The 21,687-nt window shown below is 40.3% G+C and overlaps 1 protein-coding gene and 1 long non-coding RNA gene across 3 annotated transcripts in view; one reads left to right on the top strand and one right to left on the bottom strand.

The window, feature by feature from the left end:
• piezo1 (piezo-type mechanosensitive ion channel component 1) overlaps nucleotides 1-20,848 on the top strand; it is a 171,888-nt gene extending 151,040 nt beyond the window's left edge. For both annotated transcript variants that reach the window (XM_044372289.1, XM_044372287.1), the window contains exons 46-54: nucleotides 2,095-2,242; nucleotides 6,527-6,715; nucleotides 7,273-7,365; nucleotides 7,915-8,087; nucleotides 11,750-11,872; nucleotides 11,977-12,056; nucleotides 12,499-12,685; nucleotides 19,442-19,583; nucleotides 19,822-20,848. In XM_044372289.1, the coding sequence (XP_044228224.1) occupies nucleotides 2,095-2,242; nucleotides 6,527-6,715; nucleotides 7,273-7,365; nucleotides 7,915-8,087; nucleotides 11,750-11,872; nucleotides 11,977-12,056; nucleotides 12,499-12,685; nucleotides 19,442-19,583; nucleotides 19,822-19,944 (1,258 nt within the window). In that variant the 3' untranslated portion in view covers nucleotides 19,945-20,848. The remainder of the gene's footprint in view (nucleotides 1-2,094; nucleotides 2,243-6,526; nucleotides 6,716-7,272; nucleotides 7,366-7,914; nucleotides 8,088-11,749; nucleotides 11,873-11,976; nucleotides 12,057-12,498; nucleotides 12,686-19,441; nucleotides 19,584-19,821) is intronic.
• LOC122996702 lies at nucleotides 3,993-19,431 on the bottom strand. Its single transcript, XR_006407070.1, has 3 exons — nucleotides 17,233-19,431; nucleotides 15,710-15,712; nucleotides 3,993-4,003 (listed from the first exon to the last, which is right to left on the bottom strand). It is a non-coding gene; the product is annotated as an uncharacterized LOC122996702 (long non-coding RNA).
• Nucleotides 20,849-21,687: the final 839 nt, after the last annotated feature.

The following is a 21,687-nucleotide window of genomic DNA, read 5'->3' as shown; positions in this document are numbered from 1 at the left end:
TGATGCTAAAACAGAAATTAATAAATAATAAGTCATAAAAATAAAACTATTTTTTATGTTGTAGTGCAGAGGTTGAATTGAGGAGTCTCACAGCCTGAGGAAAGAAGCTGCTCTGTAGATACTTCTGTATCTCTTGCCAGCAGGGTGGACAGGCTGTGGTTGAGATGGGTATTGTCTTTTAGCATCCTTTGGGCTCTATGCAGGCTCCTCACCGATATCACTCAGAGGCTCAGTAGATGGGTACTGATAATGATATGAACTCTCGCAAACTTCACAACAGAGTTCTCTCCATGTCGGGGGTTGCAGTCATGGGTGTACAGCGTGAATAGGAGGGGGCTGAGCACACAACCTTAGGGGGCTCCAGCGTTGAGCACTAGAGTGGAGGATGTGTGACCACCAATCCGAACTGTCTTGGGTCTTTTTGTGAGGAAGTCCAATATCCAGTTCCAGAGTGTGGTACTCAAACCCAGAGTGCTAAGTTTTCCAATCAGTTTCATGGGGGAGATTGTATTAAATGCTGAGCTGAAATCAATAAACAGCATTCTGATGTAGGTGTTATTTTCAAGGTGTGCGAAAACTAAGTGGAGGACAGTGGAGATGGCATCCTTTGTAGATCTGTTGGTTCTGTATGCAAACTGTATAGGGCCCAGGCTGTCTGGGATGTTGTCTTTGATGTGCTTGAGAACCAGTTTTTCAAAGCACTTCATCAGAATGGGAGTGAATGTCACATGGCAGTAGTCGTTTAGACTAGACATAGACTTTTTCAGTACAGGGATGATAGTGGCTTTCTTGAAGCAGGTGGGAACACTCCTGTGACAGTGATATGTTAAAAATGTCAGTAATAACATGGTCAGGGATGTTATCAGGCCCAGCAGCATTATTCATATTCACTCTCAGCAGGATTTTTCTCACAACCGCTGTGGATACTGACAGTGGCAGGTCCTCTGGAGGCGGAGTAGAAATTACAGCTGACTCTTTGTTGAGGATATTGAAGCGAGCATAGAATGAGTTGAGCTCATCTGGCAACGTGGCCTCACACATTATGGGGGCGCTCCTGCTTTTGTAGCCTTTGATGTTCTGGATCGCCTGCCACATAACTTTGGTGTTGTTGGTGTTGAGGTCTCTCTCCAGTCACTGCTGATGTCTCCGTTTTGCCCCTTTGATGCCAGCTTTCAGTCTTGCTCTCGGGATGTTGTATGTTTCCTTATCACCCGACCAAAAGGCAGCTTTTTTGGCTCTGGATAGAGCCCTCTCCATTCATCCAGGCTCTCTAGTTGGGGAATGATTTTATTGTCTTTGTGATCACCACATCATCAACACATTTGCTGATGTATGATGTCACTGTTGATGTATATTCCTCAAGATTGATGTGGTTCTCCTGGGTGGCAGCATGGGCCAGTCTGTGTACTCAAAACAGTCCTGTAGAGCTGCTATAGCTTCATCCTCATCTGTTTGCTCCACATTTCACTGAGGTATGAGGTGCAAAGCGAAAAACAGCATTTGAGACTCGTAGCAGCAGATTCAAGCAGTTGTAGTTATTGACTTGTGTTTGTTGAAGAAAAATATCCAAGAAAAAAATATATTTGTGAGAAAATATTCTACAGGTGTGCAACTCTCATTGCATGAATTCACATATTGACTTGTGGATGTGCAAATTTTGTCCATGACTTCAGATTATTTAATACGGGTGTGTGAATATGTTTGAACCATATTCACTGCAGCAACTGTAGCAAAAATGTGAGCATGTGAGATTCTTAATTCGTAGAAAAGGATTTTTGCACCTGCAATGAAGAATTTGAAAAGGTGTAACTGTTGTATTGTCTTTGTGGGAGAGAAAAAAAATCTACAGGTTTGCAATTCCTAAAGCATTTTTCTCTTTGACTTCAAATTTACTGATACACATATATGTTTTCTACAACTACAAATTCCACTGTCACAGGTGCTCAGTTGTTTTGCTCCAATAATACCTTCATATATCATCACTGTGAGAGTTGAATGGGTAAGGAATTAGCATACAGTATATTGACACTATGATAGATATAGTGCATATGTGTATACATGTATATGTGTGTGTGTGTGTGTGTGTGTGTGTAGGTTTCGTCTGGTGCCTTTCCTGGTGGAACTGAGAGCAGTGATGGACTGGGTTTGGACTGACACCACTCTGTCTCTGTCTAACTGGATGTGTGTGGAGGACATTTATGCCAACATTTTCATCATCAAATGCAGCCGTGAGACAGAGAAGGTATGAAGTGTATAAGTACAGTCATGTGACAGCAGACCAAATGACTTCTTGTGGGATGATGGCACTTGGGGAAAAAATGTAAAAAACAATTTAGAGGGACAAGCAGTAACTCCTCACAATCAGCTGCAACAATAATATGTGAAAAACAGTCTTTTATGATTAAAAACAGTTATGTATCGTAACCCCAGATTTTATGACTACAGGTGTAGCCCTCTAACAGTGGTTGCTATGTGCATGCGCAGTCGTGAACATTTTCTTTTGCGCCCTCTGCCCAGCACGGGCCCCTCTCAGGTCTGCACTGACCTGAGCTCTGCTCCCACATAAGCCAGCTTTTTCTTCAGCTGATGTAGGTGGAGCCGGTGGGGCCCACAGCTTAGAGGGCTAAGCCTATACTCATGGAATCTATGGTTATGAAACGTAACCAACATTCTATTACATAAAGGCTTCAATAAGAGCTAAGATTGGGATAAGGGTGAAGTTGGATGTGATCAATGCCCTGTTGGACCACCAGAATCCATAAGCACTTAACACACAAGTTCACAAGCACCATAACCACACAGTAAACAATAAAGCTAAAATACCATAAGCTGCGCCATGGCCCTCTCCTGCTCCAAGCCCTGTTTGAATGGTCAGGACAAAAGCATTACACTCCACTCACATGGCAGGGTAGAACTAAACTTGCTGAATCACAATGCCACGAGGTACAGGCAGATATCACATGGTAAGTGAGAGTGCACAGCAAAAAAGCACACATACAGCAAACGTATGTTTCCAATCAGTTTCATGGGGGAGATTGTATTAAATGCTGAGCTGAAATCAACAAATAGCATTCTGATGTAGGTGTTGTTATTTTCAAGGTGTGCAAAAGTGGAGTGGAGGACAGTGGACAGGGCATCCTCTGTGGATCTGTTGGTTCTATATGCAGGCAGCGACGATCATTACACATTGTGGCAATCCCAAAGCCTTGCACAAATAAGTTAGAAGAGAGCTTAATCATGTGACAGCTCACAATGCACATACCAAGCTCTCTACAGTGATGATTGTGTGCGCATGACATGCCCAGAGCTGACAGTGTGTCGCTGGTCATCAAACACATTCAATACTGAATGAGTTATGGGAAAACTCAGACATATCACACAGATAAAAATTAATAAAGCAGCAAGGTGAAGCCCACAATCCTGCTATACAGAGGTCCTCCACTGCCATTTCTCCAAGGACAGCTGTGGAGGAGGATAAAGCTCTCGCAGGGTGGGCATGAATACCAGACAGAGGTACCACCCCTGCTGAAACATATGCCTGCGTGACAGCCTCACAATCAATGAGTCAAATGCTGTTGTGTCAGAGGTTTCCCTCGGGAATGCTCTTTGTAACACACAAGCAGCTGTTGAGTCTGTCTGGAGCCTGTAGTGTGTGCCACATATTGAGACGTGTGCACCGGACAGAGGCGATGTGACATTTCTTCCATCTCATTTCTGCGAGGAGGAGTGAAAAATCCTTCCTAGGAAATAACTCTGAATCTAAAGGAGATGGTTGTGACTTTGGGCATAAATGCAGGATTCGGCCACAGAATGGTGGAACTCTCATTTCTGATAATGAGACAAGATGGAGAGACTGAGAGTGCACAAAAATCACTTACTCTTTCTTTATGCTGAGGTCAGGGCTAAGAGAAGTGCTGCTTTTAAAGACAGTAACAGGCCTCTGTCTTCTGACTCCTTTTAAGAAGCGTTTAGCAAGTGGATGCCATGGATTCCCTGACAGCAGCTGCATCATTGTCGGAAACCCTGGGGCTCATGCATTCACCACAATAACCGCTAAATCTTGCTCCTGTTGCACTCCACAACAGGCAAGGAAGTAAGAAGTAATACAGATGGAGAGGGAGAGGAGGAGAGAGGAGTTCAGTGCATCATGGGAAGTCCCCTGGCACTCTAGGCCTATAGCTGCACAACTAGGCTGGTCCAAGGCAAGCCTAAGCCAGCCCTAACTATAAGCTTTGTCAAAAAGGAAAGTTTTAAGCTTTCTTTCTCTCTCTTGGATGTAGAGAGGGTTTCTGCCTCCTGGACTCAAACTGGGAGATGGTTCCACAGGAGAGGAGCCTATGAGCTACTTGAGCTAAACTGTGCCAACAGGGCAGGCATCGTAATCAACATTAAACTTACCAAAATATTGTGACAATAGTCCAACTCAGTACGAGTCCCAGAGCTGGGGGGAGCAGCAAGTGAGCTAACTGTTAATCATAGCTGTCAATCAATGCCCAGACAGCAGACGTCAAAGCCTACAGTATGTCTTCAAATCTTATTAACAGAGCAATAATTAGAAAGCCAAAATTTAGCAATTGAGACCATAATGACTCGTTGAAAAAAATCATTGACTTAGTACCTCTAGAGAGAAGTTGACACTTTTAGAGCCAGGGATTTTTTGGAGTTAGCGTCTAGCAGCCATCAGTGGCATTGCACTTTGAGGGACTTTGAGGGGAAGCATTGGCTTCAGCTTCAAATCATGGTTACTGTTTTGTTTCAGTGTAACTGTCCTTTCACAGTCTGGCTCTGTGTTCCTTAGTTGCCAGTATCCACCAGTCCAATAAATGCCCTTAGACTTTTTCCTTGTTTGTTACACTGGACTGAGTAGGAGAAGGCCTTTGTACAGGACATTGAAGTATGCTTTCACACTAGTGGTGAAATGTGACTGAAGAGTTTAACATTTGTTTCCATAGATTTGAGTAATTTGCATTTACAACCTCTGTGTGCCATGTTTGAAGAACTGCATCATCATGAAATTGTAGATAAAAGAGTTTGCAGGTCATAGTGTACCTGTGTATTTCAATCAGACTTTATTTATATAGCACTTTTCATACAAAAACAGTGTAACACAAAGTGCTTTACACATTAAAACAGTACAACCCCCCCACCCATCCACACACAAACAATAAATGATTATGTAAATAAAGGACTCCATAAAAACAGGATCTGAGGAAATGCTATCATAACTCTCATGAATTTGCAATGAGGAAACACCAGAAGTAGGATAAAAATTTCAGAATAGCCAAATAAAATAACAATACAAAACTGAAAGAAAGACAGAAAAAAGGAAGAGATGTATTAAAGTGAGTAAAACCAGAAATGTAAGGTAGGGTACTGAAAGGAAATCAAAGATAAAGATAAAATAATAATGATAAAAATAATAAAATACTAAACGAGAGAGGATGTGTTGAGGTAAGTAAAATCAGAGAGAAAAAGTAGGTTATAAAAAGGAGAACAATCATAAAAAAAATAGAAATAGAATAAAAGGATATACTTATAAGTAGTAAAAACAGACTAAAACATATGAATAAAAGATGAATAAATAAAATAAATAAAGTTCAATTAAAATCCAGACTAAAAAGGTAGGTCTTAAGTTTGCTTTTAAAATTATCAACATTCTCCATATAGAGAAGTGACGTGGACCATAATAATAAAAGGATGCCTCACTGTGAGTTTTTGCTCTGACTTTAAGGATAATTAAAAGGCCACTACCAGAAGACCTGAGGGTTCTAGAGGGTTCATAGGATAAAAGCAAATCTGATAAATAGGTAGGACTAAGACCATTCAGAGCTTTATGAACCAATAAAAGGATCTTGAAATCAATTCTGAAGCAGACAGGTAGCCAGTGCAGAGACTTAAAAATTGGTGTAATGTGTGCTCTCTTTCTGGTCTTTGTCAATACACATGGAGCTGAGTTCTGAAGCAATTGTAGTTGTAATATATTCTTCTTAGGGAGACCAGAAAGCAGAGCATTACAATTGTCAATCCTGCAGGTAATAAAAGTGTGCAGTAGTGTCTCTGTATTGGCTTGAGAGGGGAACAGTCTCACTCTGGCAATGTTTTCCAAATGATAATATGCATTGTTAGTGATATTTCTAATGTGAAATATCACTCCTCATTCCCCTTACTTGAGTTTCTCCGCCCATCTCCCCGCCTGCACATCATCTCCTTGTTAGTTCTGTTGGTATTTCAGTCCTGTGTTTCAGTTCAGTCTTGTTGGATCCTTTATTCTGTGTTGTTCAAGTTTTATTCTGTCCAGTTCAGTTTTGCTTTGCTCCTGAGGCTAAATAAAGACTATTCTTCAGTTCATACTGCCTGCGTGCCTACATCTCCTGCTACTTCCTGATCGTACTGATGCGCTGCTTGTGTCAAAATGTTTCTTGCCTACCAGTTACCCAATTATGCTAAGCATTACATTTTTTTAAAATACTGAACATTGTATTTTTGCTGAAGTTGCATATCTAAAAATTATATTTTCTGCCCTCAGAAATACCCGCAGCCTAAAGGGCAGAAGAAGAAGAAGATAGTGAAATACGGCATGGGTGGACTCATCATCTTCTTCTTGATCTGCATCATATGGTTTCCCCTTCTCTTCATTTCATTGGTCAGATCAGTGGTGGGTGTGGTCAACCACCCCATTGATGTCACAGTGACTGTCAAGCTGGGAGGATACGAGGTGATCAATATTTCATACAGCAGTCTGTTCTACTGTCACTTAAAATAGAAAAAATACAACTTATAAGAGTTATGACCACTTTAAAACTGCAGCTTAGCCTAAACATTAAGTTATTTTAATGATTATTTCGCATCTGCAGATTGTTGATAATAATTAATATACAGTATATGCTGTCATTATACAGGGATTATTTTAGATATGGCTTCTGAATACATAATTTTGCTTGCTGAGCATCACAGTGATATAAGATCAAGTAAGACTTTCAATTAGAGATTAAAATCATTGTTATCTAATTTTGGGATTGGAGACTACAGAAAGCCAGTGTTACAAATTGGGGTTGTGGGGTTTGAAGGATATGGGTGTTTTAAGTTATGTTGGAGACTCAATTCTGTGGTATGTTTTGAGGTTCAAGTACATTTGCCAGGAAGGAGGGAAATCTCTAGGCATTATACATCTCTATATTATGCATTATCATACTGTATCTGTACTGTATACATCTGTATCCCAGATTTGTATGAAGATGAGAATGTATTTTTTCTTTCTATGTGTGTGTCCAGCCCCTCTTCACCATGAGTGTGCAGCAGCAGTCCATCAAGCCCTTCACAGAGGCTGGATATGATGAACTCACCAAAAAGTTTGGAGACAATGCGGTGCGTGCTGTTTTCAGTTTGGTTTATGTGCCTGTCTGTATGTACTGCTACTAACTGGCCTGCTGGCTGATTGGTGTAAGCAATTATTGGGCTGGTTCTTTATAGTTTTGGCAAGCTCAGTGTGTCATTCTTGAAGGGAAACTACACACTAAATAATTTTTTTTACACTATACAAATAATCAAATAAGTCTGTGGTGGCATATGATGTTAATACAGGTTATTTTTCAAACAATACACATTTTGTGTGTAAAAAAAAACACTTTTTCCACTCAAAATTAGCTTATTTCTGCTTGGATTTGAAAATTCAATCCAATATTTTCTTTGAACAGCTTCTTAAAGAGGAAGGACAAAAAATTGACAATTGCCTTTCCAGACGCTCAGCATTTTTCTCTCTCAGTTCAAGCAATTTGTGGAGTAACTTATATGCAAGAGTATAATTTCTACTGGGGATTCCACTTTTAAAATCCTGGTCAGTAGTGTGTGTGTGTGAGTTGATGCCTCTCTTTGTATCTATTTTTCATGGACCCTTTTGTGTGTATGCACATCTAGGTAGCCATGCAGTTCATCACTCTCTACAGTTATGACGACATTGTGACGGCCAAGATTGAGGGCAGTTCAGGATCAGTGTGGCGGATAAGCCCCCCCAGCAGACAAGAAGTCATTAAAGAACTGCTTGGAAGCCATGGTGACTTAACACTACGTCTGGCCTGGAACTTTCAAAGGTAAAACCTTTTGTCTCCTTGTTACTAAATGGCACCGTACTATAGAGATAGTGCATAGTTATCACCAAACTAACCGGGTAATTTTCAGCTAACAAAGGCATAAGCTGAAGCTGACAAAGAACAGCTGACTGTGGCAAATGATAGCTGAGGCTGTATAGCAGTGGTTCACAAACTTTTTTAAACCACTACACCTCTTCACAGGAATTTTGCATGATGCATGCAAAGCATGCAACCTGCAGTTCTAGCTCTGTGACAGATGAGTCCTTGTCTTTTTTTTCCAATTATACAAGGAATTAGAAAGCCAGCTGACACCAATACTATGTCAGGAACAAACGCAGCCGAATCACAATACAGTCAAAAGTATACTGAAGCTGGCACAGTACAACTGCTATGTGGGACAGAGCAGGTGAACCCAAGTGCAGACACTCAACGGTGAGGAGACTTGATAGAAACAAGGTATTTTTTGTAAAGGCTGGTAACTGGGGCTGGGGCTTGGGCAGTTAGCTGGGAAACTGGAGCGAAGTCTTGGGCTGAAGGCTGGGAACCTGAGGCTGAGGATTGGGCTGGAAGCTGGGGACCTGGGGCTGAGGCTTGGGCTGGAGGCTGGGAACATGAGGCTTGGGCTTGGGAAGAGCAGGAATCCAGGGCAGGAAGCAGGGCTGACGAGATGAGACAAGTGACTGGAGACAGGGGCCGGAGACAGAGCAGACAAAACTGCGAGAGACAGGAAGCAGGGTTAGGCACAGGAAAACAGGCAAAAACAAGAAAACTGGATAAATGCAGATGAAGTGGCTTGAATCATAGTAACAGAGGCAGAGGCTATAATCTGGCAGGGTGGTAGTGGCAGAGCTGGGTATGCATAGAGAGCTTGATAAGGGTGATCAGTTACAACTGGTGTGGCTCTGCTCTGACTCCAGCACACCTGTCTCCACTCTCTCTCTCACTCTCACAAAAACACACACACAGACACAGTAGGAAAGAGGGAGAGAGCCACTGGGAGAGTGGCAGCAGGTTAGGAAAACATAGGATTATAACAACAACTGAGGTTGGCAAACCACTGCTGAAGCTGACAAAGTACAACTGGGGCTGATAAACCACTACTGAGGCTGACAAAGGTTAGGCACAGTTTAGGCTTACTAAGTATAACTAAAGCTGAAAATGTACAGCTTAGGCTGACAAAGTATAACTGCTGCTAACAAAGTACAGGAGGAGGCTAACAATGTATAACTGAAAGTGGCAAAGTACAGCTGAGGCTGGCAATGTTGACTGAAACTGACAAAGTACAGCAACAGCTGACAAATCTCTGCAGATACTGACAAAGTATAACTGAAGCTGAAAAACCACTGCTAAGGCTGACAAGGTACAGCTGAGACTGACAAAGTATAACTGAAGCTGACAAAGCAGAGCTGAAACTGACAAAGTACAGCTGGTGTTGCGCCATAGAAGAAAAAGGTACAACTGGCAAAAGGTTGTCTTGAATCTATGTTTGCAGTGGAATTATAGATGTTTATATATTCTTTTATTCTATTAACATTTCTGCTAACATATTAGGCATCACATGGCTATAATGGTGTCATATTTTGTCATTAGAGGAAATAAAATAAAATAAAAGTTGTCACAAGAAAATGGAAAGTAGCCCTAGTCCGTTTTGAGGGTGCAACACTGAGACTAACAAACCACCACTGGGACTGATTGAGGTTTCTACCCGTTAAAGGAGAGTTTTTCCGTACTGCTATCGCCAGGTGCTTGCTCATGGGGGAATTGTTGGGTCTCTGTAAATTAAAGAGTACGGTCTTGACCTGCTCTATGTGAAAAGTGCCTTGAGATGACTTCTGTTGTGATTTGGCACTATATAAATAAAATTTGATTGATAAACAGCTGAGAATGACAAAGTACAGCTGAGATTTACAAAGTATAACTGAAATTGGCAATATACAGCTAAGGTTGACAAAATATAACTAAAACTGATAAAGTACACCTGAGGTAGGCAAAGTACACCCAAGGTTGACAAAACATTGCTGAGACAGACAGAATATAATTGTGGCTGACAAATACAGCTGAGGTTAAGAAACAATTGGTGATATTGAGAAAGTATAACTGAGGCTTACAAAGCACAGCTGAGGCTGACAAAGTATAACTGAAACGGACAAAGTACAGCTGATGCTGGATACTGCCAAAGTACAGTTGAGGTTGACAAAGTACTGCTGAGGCTATGAAAGTGCATTTGATGCTGAAAAAGTACAAACTCTAACAAAGTATAACTGAAGCTGCCAGGCCACAGCTGAGGCTGTCAAACCACTGCTGATACTGAAAAAGTACATTTGAGGCAGACAAGGTACCAATGACTCTGACAGTCTCAGCTGAGCTTGACAAAATACTGCTATAATTTAGAAAGTACAGGTTTTACTTATATAGGCTGATTAAGTATAACTGAATCTGACAAAGCACAGCATAAGCTGACAAAGATAGCTGAACACATACAGCTGAAGCGAACAATAGCTGAAGCTTAGTAAGTATGTACAGCTGGATGGAGTATAACTGGACAGCTGTGGTTCAGTTAAAACTGAAAAATGTCAGCTGAGCCTGACAAAGTCTGACTGAAGTTGAGCAAAGTATGTCAAGGTAATACTGGGCCTCACATGCTGCAAGGAGTCTGAGATGTCCTCAAAGGACCACCATGTAGAAGATGAACCATTTTAATTTAGACAAAGATATGGCTTCTTTACACCAAAAGTCGTTTGCCCATTAAACATAAATACTGGCCTTAAAATGGCTGGCTTAAAAGGCTGTTGTCAGGAATCAGGAGATGCAGGAGTGGACCCAAACGCAGAGACCGGAATGCAGATATGACGAAAAAAACTCTTTAATTGTGGACGGTAACGGACAGGTAAACAGGGCTGAACAGAACTCACAGAAGGAACAACACAAAAACGATCCAACAAAGACTGAACAGAAAACCAGAACTTAAAGAAACTGAACTAACAAGGAGATGAGGTGCAGGTGGGGAGATGGGTGGAGAACTCGAGAGGGGAATGAACATACAGGGAGCTGATTGGCTGAGGACACACAGGGAGCGGGGCAGGGCTGACGAGGCTAACACAGGGCAGGTGTGGGGAAGACAGCAGGGCAGGGCTAACGAGTCCAAATGCAGGGCAGGTGTGGAGGAGTACATGAACACACAAATGAAACAGAACAAAAACCCAGAAAACAAACTGAATGCCATCTACACTAACCCATCCAAAACCAAACACAAACCCAAGCACACAACCCAACAAACCAATGATGCAGTGATGAACCGAGGGACTAAACAAACGTGCAAAACCAGAAGACCATACAGAACACAACATAACACCAAAAAAACACCTTAAGTCCAGGCAAGATGTGACAGCTGTAGCTTATACATGCTATTGGACATATGATACATAGTGAGTATAAGTGAAAGAACAAGTGTCCAGTGAGATAATGTAAGACACTATATGGATAGCTTTTAATTCCGATAGCCTTTGCTTTTTCAAGATATTTGTTTTGCTCTCTGTAATTAAGATTTTCCTGCTATTTCAGTGTTATTACTGGGTATCTGTGATGTGTCACTGAATGTTTTCATCTCTAAAAGCTGATTAAATCTGTCTCTCCTTCTCTCTGAAAATTTCTGTCTCTGACAGGGACCTGGGTAAAGGGGGGACTGTGGAATACACTTCTGACAAACACTCTATTGACCTGGAACCTGGGAACCCAGTCAGAGCAGATCTGGCCTCACTACTGGTTGGCAATCGCACTACACCTGTGTACGTTCACTCTCTGGAAGGATGGTTCTGTGAATACAAGTGTTTTGTGTTTTATTTATTATAGGTAGCTGTAACTTACAACTATAAATTGTCTCTTTTCTCAGGCATGTTTCCAATATGTTTCCTAACTACATCCGTGCCCCCAATGGAGCAGAGGCCAAACCAGTCAGTCAACTATATAAAGGTCAGAGTTCACTGAGTTATTGTTAAATGAAGTAAAGTTCATCTTTTTTTTTTTAAGAAAATAGATCCATTCCCAGGATCAGACTAGATAGTCAGAAGTAACAGCAAAATGAGCATAAGGAAGGTCACTGGTAAATGCTATTATATCACCGACAAAAGGTGTCCGGTCCTTGAATATTTCGGTCTCCTCTTACTGGATTAATTTGACTAACTTGGTGTCGCAGACCATATTCTGTCTCATAAAAATACTACAATGTTGGCAAAGTGCCTATTTGGAATGTTTGCAGAATGATTAACACTAATGGAAGTAGAATTACCAATAGACTAATTACCATTATAGCAACATAGTCTCAGACTGGATATCTATTCTCTATATCTCTTTTATATTTATAATTCACACTTCAAAGTGTCTACTTTAACACAGCTGATTTGTTGTCTTGTAGGTAATGAAGATGGTTACCTGAATATAACCCTGTCCCTGATGAGTGACAGGTCACTGAATGTCAGTGGGAACCAGGAGTGGTGGGACATTGCCATTGCAGGCTGTAAGGAATCATGTGGGGTTCTACCCATGGTCATATTCAATGACAAAGTCAGTCCACCAAGCCTGGGCTTCCTGGCTGGATACGGGTGAGAAACACACACTCATAAATAACAAGTACATGGACTGGAGAAGATAACACATATAGTAGTAGTAATAATAATAATAATAATAATAATAATAATAATAATAATAATAATAATAATAGATAAATATAATAATAGATACAGATAACTAGAATGTACATTTCCTGAAGAAAATGTGTGTTTGCTGCCAATCAAAGATGTTTCATTTTTATTGAATTAACTTTGATCACAGTCATTTAAGTGGTATTTGTACTGTAGCACCACTTACATGTGTAAGGCCATCAAATTGTGTAGAACTGATGTTTATGTGTGAATATATCAGTCAAATTTGGTTGCAATTGAATCATGCATTCAAGAGATATTGCATTGCTATATAACTTGCCATATGGTGGTGTTGCCATGTATGAATATGTTTAGCATGTGCCCAGGTGTTACCTGAACCCAAGAATTTTTAATCTAAGCCACACCCAGGGGGGAAGGGTCAGATATCTTCTGTCTGCACTTTTTATTTATTTAATTAATAACAACAGAATTGTAGTGCTGACATTGCATCAAATCATACAGACTTGTTCAATGTCTGTTTTAGTAAAGCATCCCAAATTCATTGTCAATTGTTGGCAAATTGAACTCCTGTAGACCACCAAAAACTCAATACCTATAACAGATAGCAGAAAAGTAATAGCAGTCATCACAATAATATGCTTAATATGTTAGAATTGGTAGCATCTTATTAGCTGTAAGTATGTGAGAGGAGAAGCGTTACACTGAACACAGAATAAAAATAATATCTGGAGAACAATAATGGGATTTGCTGACTGGTAAATCAGATTTCAGCAATCACGCAATAAGTAAAACTTACAAGTGAAATAAAATATAAAGTGGCAATATAAAAGTAAAAAGTAAATAAAGTAAAATGTCTGTTTGTCATAAATTTTTAGAGTAGCAATAGGTGTAAAATCAACACAATAGATCTGTCTCTTCATAGTTTGTAATAGGCACAGATCTATTATGACTTAAGTGCTATCCATCCACTTACAACAGGCACAGATCAAGCAAAGGTACTGAAGTCAAGGAATGCTATCTCCTCCCTCTTAGATAAGTTGCAGGTTCTAAGTATGTTATTCATACACAGACTGATGTTTGATGTGTGAACCTCTAAAACTAAAAATTTCAAAATCTTTTAGGCTAGTTTATGCCTTGTATGAGTAATAGGCCTATGTCATAAAATTCAGTATTAATTTTAACTGAAAGCTTAAACAACTCCCACTTGCTTTCTTCTTGATCACTAACCTCCATTAGACCTGCTCCTTCAGCCCTGTCAGTCAGCTCAATCTTCCCCCTCTCCCTCTCCTCGCCTGTTTTCAGAAACATGTTATTTTATTAAACTCAGATTTGCAAAAACTCAAGGCTTCATTAGTGATCAACCACTTTAATTTTGTATTTGTCTGAACTGGCAAAATCTTTTCACATGACTGGCCTTTGGCAGAGCTGCCACCTTTTTGAAGAAATGTCGTATATCCATCTACATGTTGAGCAATTGAGGGATATAAAATTGTGTTATGATCAACACAATGTGACCTTTTCACTGACATTAACTGATTATAAACAATAATCTATGCCTATGATATGATTGTTTCAAAATACTTAAGAGGCATATAAAAGCAAAGTATCTAAAGAGCTGTCAATAACATTATTTCTATCTCTTTTGCTCGTTCATACTTTGGCTGGCTGGCTCCTCAGCTAGTTAGTGCAGTGGAAACCGCTTATAGTGATCACACTGTCTGGGTCAAATAATTCACTATAAGTGGATGATTATTATAACCAATTTTTTTTTTCTTTTTCTTTATTTCTCATGCAGATTACCATCTAATTGACATTTGTATATATATTACATTAATGAAAAAGTAATGAAAAGGCCAGCTTTGCTATTTACTGTAGCTGTTTCAAAATACAGTACAGCTGTTTCACTGCTGACGCCTCCTGACTCATTTTAAGATGAGAGAGAGAGCGAGAGAGAGAAAGCCGATGAATGAGAGGAAGAAAACGTTATTTTCTGATTGTTTTACGGCGGTTACAAATAAAGACACCCACACGCTGCACCTCCACACCCCTGATAATGGTGCCACAGCTGCTAATTCCAATATCATGTGTATCATGGGAGTAAGGTAAAAAATAAAAATAGTTACCGTAATCTAATTTTTTCCCCCATGTTTTCATGTATGAAATGACCCACAATGAACTCTGTAAGTGGACTATTGATTACTATATGCGAATTATTTCAACAGCATTTGTATAGGAATGATTCTGTCCTGAGCTTTTTGATCCATATAAGCAGTTGATCATTGTAACTGTGATTATATAAGCGGTTTCTACTGTATAATATTAGTGTTATATTGCCTATCCTCTTGTCTTTTCCTCACGTAAACCTAAAGTTAGCAAACATTAAGCAAGTAACAAACGAGTAACAACTTGATAGCTTGCTACATTGACCATCATTTGCTACAAATTCATATTGGACCTAGGTATCTTTACTCTGTAACTACTTACTATTTCACTCTGTATTTTATGGTTATCTTGGTAAAGTTTTAGCCAACATCTTATCACGACTTCAGTGGTTTCCGACTACCGTTACAGTCTCTACCAAAGATGGTACAAGAATAGCACAGTGGGCAGCACAGCCAATGGAAATACTAGATTAGACCGGCAGCAGCCTCTCCCAGATTCTAGCACCCGGGGCTTTAGGTACATTGTGAATTTGGAGACGCAATGGCACATTTCAATCGACTTTAATGAAAAATTAATGAGAAAAAACTATTGATGATTTAAACTAATAATGTACATTTATTTTGCGGGGGGCTAAAGAAAATTTAAGGGGGGCTAAAGTCCCCCTAAAATAGGCCTAGTGATGCCCCTGATCAAGACAGACAAGAATTATTAAGTTATTATTGATATAGCCCTTTCTTGATTTATATATTTGCTTGTTATGTTATTTACCATAATAAATAAAAGGCGGAGTCACCAAACCACTTCCTGCTTTTAAGCTCTCACTGTCACCAGTTGTGTTCATGGGTTGGTGCAAGTATTGGTGGATTTATTGTAAATGGTAAATGAACTGTACTTGTATCGCGCCCCTTTCTAGTCTTCTGACCACTCAAAGGGCTTTTACACTATGAATCACATGCACCCATTCACATGCTGAAGGTCCCAACCTGCCCATCAGAGGAAACTAAACATTCACACACATTCATACACTGATGGCACAGCCATCAGGAGCAATTTGGGGTTGAAGTGTCTTGCCCAAGGACACATTGGCATGTGGACTGGAATCGAACCGCCGACCTTCCGATTAGTGGACAACCCGCTCTACCTCCTGAGCCACAGCCGCCCCACATTGTATTAAGTTAAATGTTTGATTTAGGCAGTATCTCGCCTGTCTTGGCTGGCTTCTCCATATTCGTTCTTGTTTTCTCAATAATTTTAACATGCTACAGCCACAGGACAGCTGTGGCTCAGGAGTGGAGTGAGTCATCCACTAATCAGTTCGATTCCCGGCTCCTCCAGTCCACATGTCGAAATGTCCTTGGGCAAGATACTGAACCCCTTAAATTATTCCTGATGGCTGGGCTATCGGTGTGTTAATGTGTGTGTGAATGACAAGATCCTACTGGTGAGCAGGTTGGCACCTTGCATGGCACCCCTGCCATCAGTGTATGAATATGTGCATGAATGGGTGAATGTGGCTTAAAGTGTCAAAGTGCTTTGAGTGGTTGGAGGACTGAAAAGGCGCTATATAAGTGCAGTATATTTGCCATCCATTTTACTTTACTTGAAGACGTGCAGCTAGAATACTAAATTGTTTGTTTGTTTTTGGCCTCCTGCATTAACAAAATGAGCGCAAAACTGTCTACCATAGCCAACGCCAGCAAACGCACGATTCACAGCCCACCAGCGCTTGCCAAGGCTAGCAGCAGCAACAACAAGGATGCTAATGATGGTGCTGGGTGTGTCACAGCAATGAAGAAAGAAATCCTTAGTGAACTGTGCAACTTGGTTCCTGCTCTGACTGCTGCAGTCTCTACTAACAGAAAATTCAGGATATAGAAGACGGCCTATCCATGGTTGACGGAAAAGTTGTTCAACTCAAATCCAACTACTCCACCCTAAAGGCTCAGAGTGAGAGGCTGCAATCCCAATCGGATTGGCCAGCAAAACATCCAAGTTGTCAGAATCCCTGAGAAGGCCAAAGGAAACCATCCCATTGCGTTTATGGAAGCCTTCGTAGTTGAGATTTGTGGAGCAGAAAGCTTTCCTCGCAAACCTGAGTTAGACCACGCTCACCACTCACTTAGGCCACCTAATCTATCTGGCCCACTGCAAGTTATGTTTGCTCATTTGCACCATTTCAAGACCAAAGAAGCACTACTCCGTCTTTCTTCAGAATGGGCCGGTCACCTGACATACAAAGGCAACAAGAACCCGGACCACTGCATTGATCTGACTTGCAGACCGGCTACCTTCACTCAAGCAAAAAAACAAGGCGAGACTGGAACAAGTCACCACAAGATGCATGAGCTCTCATCACCATGAGCCACAGGTAATAATGGCTGAGAGACTATATTGCCCACTTTCTGGTTGAAAGCCATATATCTGTCAGACATAATGACTTTTATGGCGTTTGTTGGCAGCTTTGCTCTGACTTAAACAAGTGAAGTAACAGCTAACTAATTAAGATATTTAATGGACAAACATATCAAAGCTGCGCAAGTTCAAAGTGCAAATATCTCACAAGTTTCCCTTATAATGTTATCTTTTACAACTGTGTTGCTAACATAGCTTTCTGTCTTTTTCATAACACAGTACATAGCCCTTTATTAATATGGGTCGTTTGGTCTATTACACTCACTGAAAATTGTTTGCTGTTATTGTTAGATGGCTCTCCTGTTTGAGTTTATTGGCCTTATCCACTTAACCACCTCTCTTTCTCTCCACTCAAACGACAGTATTTAAATCAATGCTTTTGTTAGTTTGCCTAAATGGTCACTGTTTATTACTATTATTTTTCCCTCTTTACCATATGTGGGTTTATTGGAAAAGCTAAGATGTTAGAGTAGCAAGTTGAATACACTCCAAGCATGCTTATAATGTTACTTGTCTGTACCACCTTATATATCTTATATCCCCCATTCATTCACATAACATTCACTCTCAGACCTTTGGGATCCCGCCTAGTGGACCATTTCTCCCCAACTTAATATATAAAAACATTCCTTTTGAATCTAAACAGAATTATTGCAGACACAAACCACAGATTCATTGTTACTGGCCAGCTCCTGAGTAGATGTTGTGTTCTAGCCTGTGTGTATGCACCCAGTTGGGATGATAACTTTTTAAATAATTTTTTTCCTCCCTCATGAATGTTGATGACCATGCCCTGATCATTGGTGGAGACTTAAATTGCATGACTAAGCCCAAACTGGACCTCTCCTCATCCAGAGTTGCTCCTCTATACAAGATAGAAACCTCTGTCAACAATTTCACCAAACAATATAGCCTCTTTGACCCCTGCCAATTTGAACTACTTGTCAAGAAAAGCCTTTTCCTTCTTTTCTCCTGTACATCACTCTTATTCTTGTATTTTTTTCTTGTTGATACCAAACTTATTCCTTTCACCAGCCGACAAGTGTATCATGGTATAATAATTTAAGTCACTCCCAAAATATATCGCTGATATGTTTCCAGAGAACAAGCCAAGTAGGCCTCTGGCACTCTCAGAGTTAGTGGGCCCAGTGGGCCTTTAGCCATTATGCTGCCCACTGGTGGAATCAGCTCCCCTTGGAAGATTTGCCCCAACTGTAGCCATTTCTTAAACTATGCTAAAGATGTCCACCGCTTTTAATTAATCCGTTTTTATGGTACTTCATTTAATTCTTTGTTTTAAACTTGTCTGTACTTTTATGAAACTTGTCTGTACTTTTATTATTTAATGTCTTATTTTAAACTTTTATCTATTTTTATTTTTATTTTCCTTTGCCTTTAAAGCGCTTTGAATGACCTCTGTGTATGATAAGGTGCTATCTAAGTAAACTTGCCTTGTCTTGTTGTGTACTTATCTGTTAAATGCTGATAAAAAGAATATTTTAAAAAAATGTCTGGTTTAGAATTTATGTAATTTGTACTTATTTTGGATTATGGTGTGGATTATGTGTGTGTAAACGATATTAACTGATACAAGTGACATTGACATTTGCCAGTTGTTGGTATAAGTGACACCCATGCGAGAAATATGGTTTTGCATAGATAGATTAAAAGACAGAAGACAAAAATGACCTAATTTGAGAGATTTTCTTAAATTGAATTTCCTGGCAGACCAGCTTGCTGTTAAAATAGCTGGTAGAATTTAATGGTTTAATTAGAATGACCTCAGATTTATTACCTTTATTGGATCTATATTTTAAGTTTCTATAATCCTACCATAAATAGGTTTGTAACAGATTTTGTTTAGAATCTGTTACATTTGTCTGTTTCAATCCCTCCATCAGTGATTTCCCAATTCAGCAAAATGCCAGATTTATTTTCCATTACAGCGCTATGACATTGCATTTTTTTTTTTTAAGCAAGACAAGATTTGCATTTGATATTTTCCATACTGTCCTATTTGACACATTAAATATTTTTCAAACAATGATTGTGATTATTGTCTTTTTTTATTCCTTACCCTTCTTGATTGTAAACTTTTTCTTTGCTAATCTCTCCTCACAGGATCATGGGTTTGTATGTGTCTGTGGTCCTAGTCATTGGAAAGTTTGTACGTGGCTTCTTCAGTGAGATCTCCCACTCCATCATGTTTGAGGAGCTGCCCTGTGTGGACCGCATCCTGAAGCTCTGCACGGACATCTTCCTGGTCAGTGTTTAATGTGTGAATATTAACACACACATACTGCACACACATATCAACAAGTTGTTCTTGAGAGATCTGGAATATTCCCCTGGTTTTATCATTGGCAAGGGCTTGCTTTCTCCTTTCTCCTTCTCCTAATGTGTCCACAAAAACACATGGCAATTTCCCTGTTATTGGAAGTGTCCTGGAAAATCATTTTTTGAAATCCTCCTCCACAAACTAAAATTTCTGTTTGTTTCAGGTGCGTGAGACAGGAGAGCTGGAGCTGGAAGAGGAACTTTATTCCAAACTGATCTTCCTCTACCGATCTCCAGAGACCATGATCAAATGGACCAGGGACATCCACAGCCAAGACAGATACTGATTGACTAACTGATTATGTTTTGTTATAATAGAATACAGTGATATCTAAAGCAGACTGCAAAGATGTCCAGGGAACAGTATGTGAAAGGCTTCCTTAGAACACTCTTTACGAGTGAACATTGGACTTACAGCAAAGGAGACACATGAAAGGAGATGTACTCTAACAAACAAACTGTATGAAGCATCTCCTGTTGCTGGACAAATTCTTAACAGCTGCCTGAGCACTTTCGTCAAACCATTTTACACTACAAACTATTGAGAGTGGGATTACTGTCCCAGTGTGTGTGTTGATTGAAAACAGCTGAATGTCTGTCCTGCAGGATTGAACACAACGCCCCTGGAAGGCAAAAGCAGTGGTTGAATTGAGTGTGTGACCTCAGTGGTTGAAGGTCACACAAGAGAGACTTCATTCCTGCCCTCTGTTCATTTGAGCCACCCAAGCGAAAATACATGTGGCTAAAACTTGAAACTGATTGTAGGTTGAACCAGCTGCAGTTACTATATCAGTATGCTGATAGATTTAAAAACATGCCATGCTGACAATAAAACTTAAAATTATTGTAAAAGTAACATGTGGGCAGCAGCCATGTTAATTTTACTTTACATCATGAGCCTAGTTTGATAAAACAGGTCTGATTTAAAGCACCAGTTTAGGTTATTTTTCCCACTCAGAAGAAAATACAGTTTATAGAGTTTGGACCTGGATCAAAAACAGCTCTTTCAGTTCCAGGCCAACACAGGTCCCAGGTTCAGGGGTGGTGGATAAAACAGGTTGGTGAGATAGCTGTGGATCGTGCTTCTCAAAGACAAGAAGACAGGTTTGCTGGTCTAAACATAGCACAAAAAGTAATGAAATTTGTGTTTGGTAGATTATTTCTTTGTTATAACAATGTTTCTTGGCAATAAATCTTATACTGTTGGAAAGCCTGTTTATTTCCCTTTTAAATGGTGCCACATTTGTAAGGAACATGCGTTTGTGGGATGAGCAGCAGAGCTGAGTATGTGGGTTGCACCCATGAAAAATATGTCAAATCTTCTCTGCCAATGCCAGACAGCTTATTCTGTCATTGACTCTTGTTCTGTGTTTGGTGGATCGGATGATTGAAGTTTGAAGAAACAAGATATATTGGCAATTTAACAATTTATTCATTTAACAAACAGGAGCCTCAGTAGTGTGTGGAAGAACCATACACAGCCATAACAGCCTGGCACCTCCTCCTCATGCTGGTCACCAGCCTGGTCACACACTGCTGTGGGATGGCATCCCATTCTTCAACCAGCATTTGTCGCAAGTCAGCCAACGTGGTTGTATTGGTCACTCTGGCATGCACAGCACGCCCAAGCTGATCCCACAAGTGTTAAATGGGGTTGAGGTCAGGACTGCTGGCAGGCCATTCCATCCTCTCCACTCCCAAATTCTGGAGGTAGTCTCTGATAAACCCCGCTCTGTGCGGGCGTTCATTGTCATCCTGGAGGATAGAGTTTGGTCCCAGACTGTTGAGATATGGGATTGCCACTGGTTGCAGAATCTCATCTCGATATCTCTCTGCATTGAGATTGCCTCCAATGATGACAAGCCTCGTTTTTCCAGTGAAGGAGATGCCGCCTCACACCATCACACTGCCTCCACCAAAGATGTTACTCTATTGGTGCAGCAATCAGCATAGCATCCTCCATGTCTTCTCCACACTTTGACCCTAGGATCCAACTGCCGTAGGCAGAATCTGGACTCATCGCTGAACAT

Source organism: Thunnus albacares, chromosome 14 (genome assembly GCF_914725855.1).
Source record: "Thunnus albacares chromosome 14, fThuAlb1.1, whole genome shotgun sequence".
Classification (NCBI taxonomy): Eukaryota; Metazoa; Chordata; class Actinopteri; order Scombriformes; family Scombridae; genus Thunnus; species Thunnus albacares.
The sequence above is the reverse complement of the archived record's forward strand: the minus strand, read 5'-3'. Positions and strand labels throughout refer to the sequence as shown.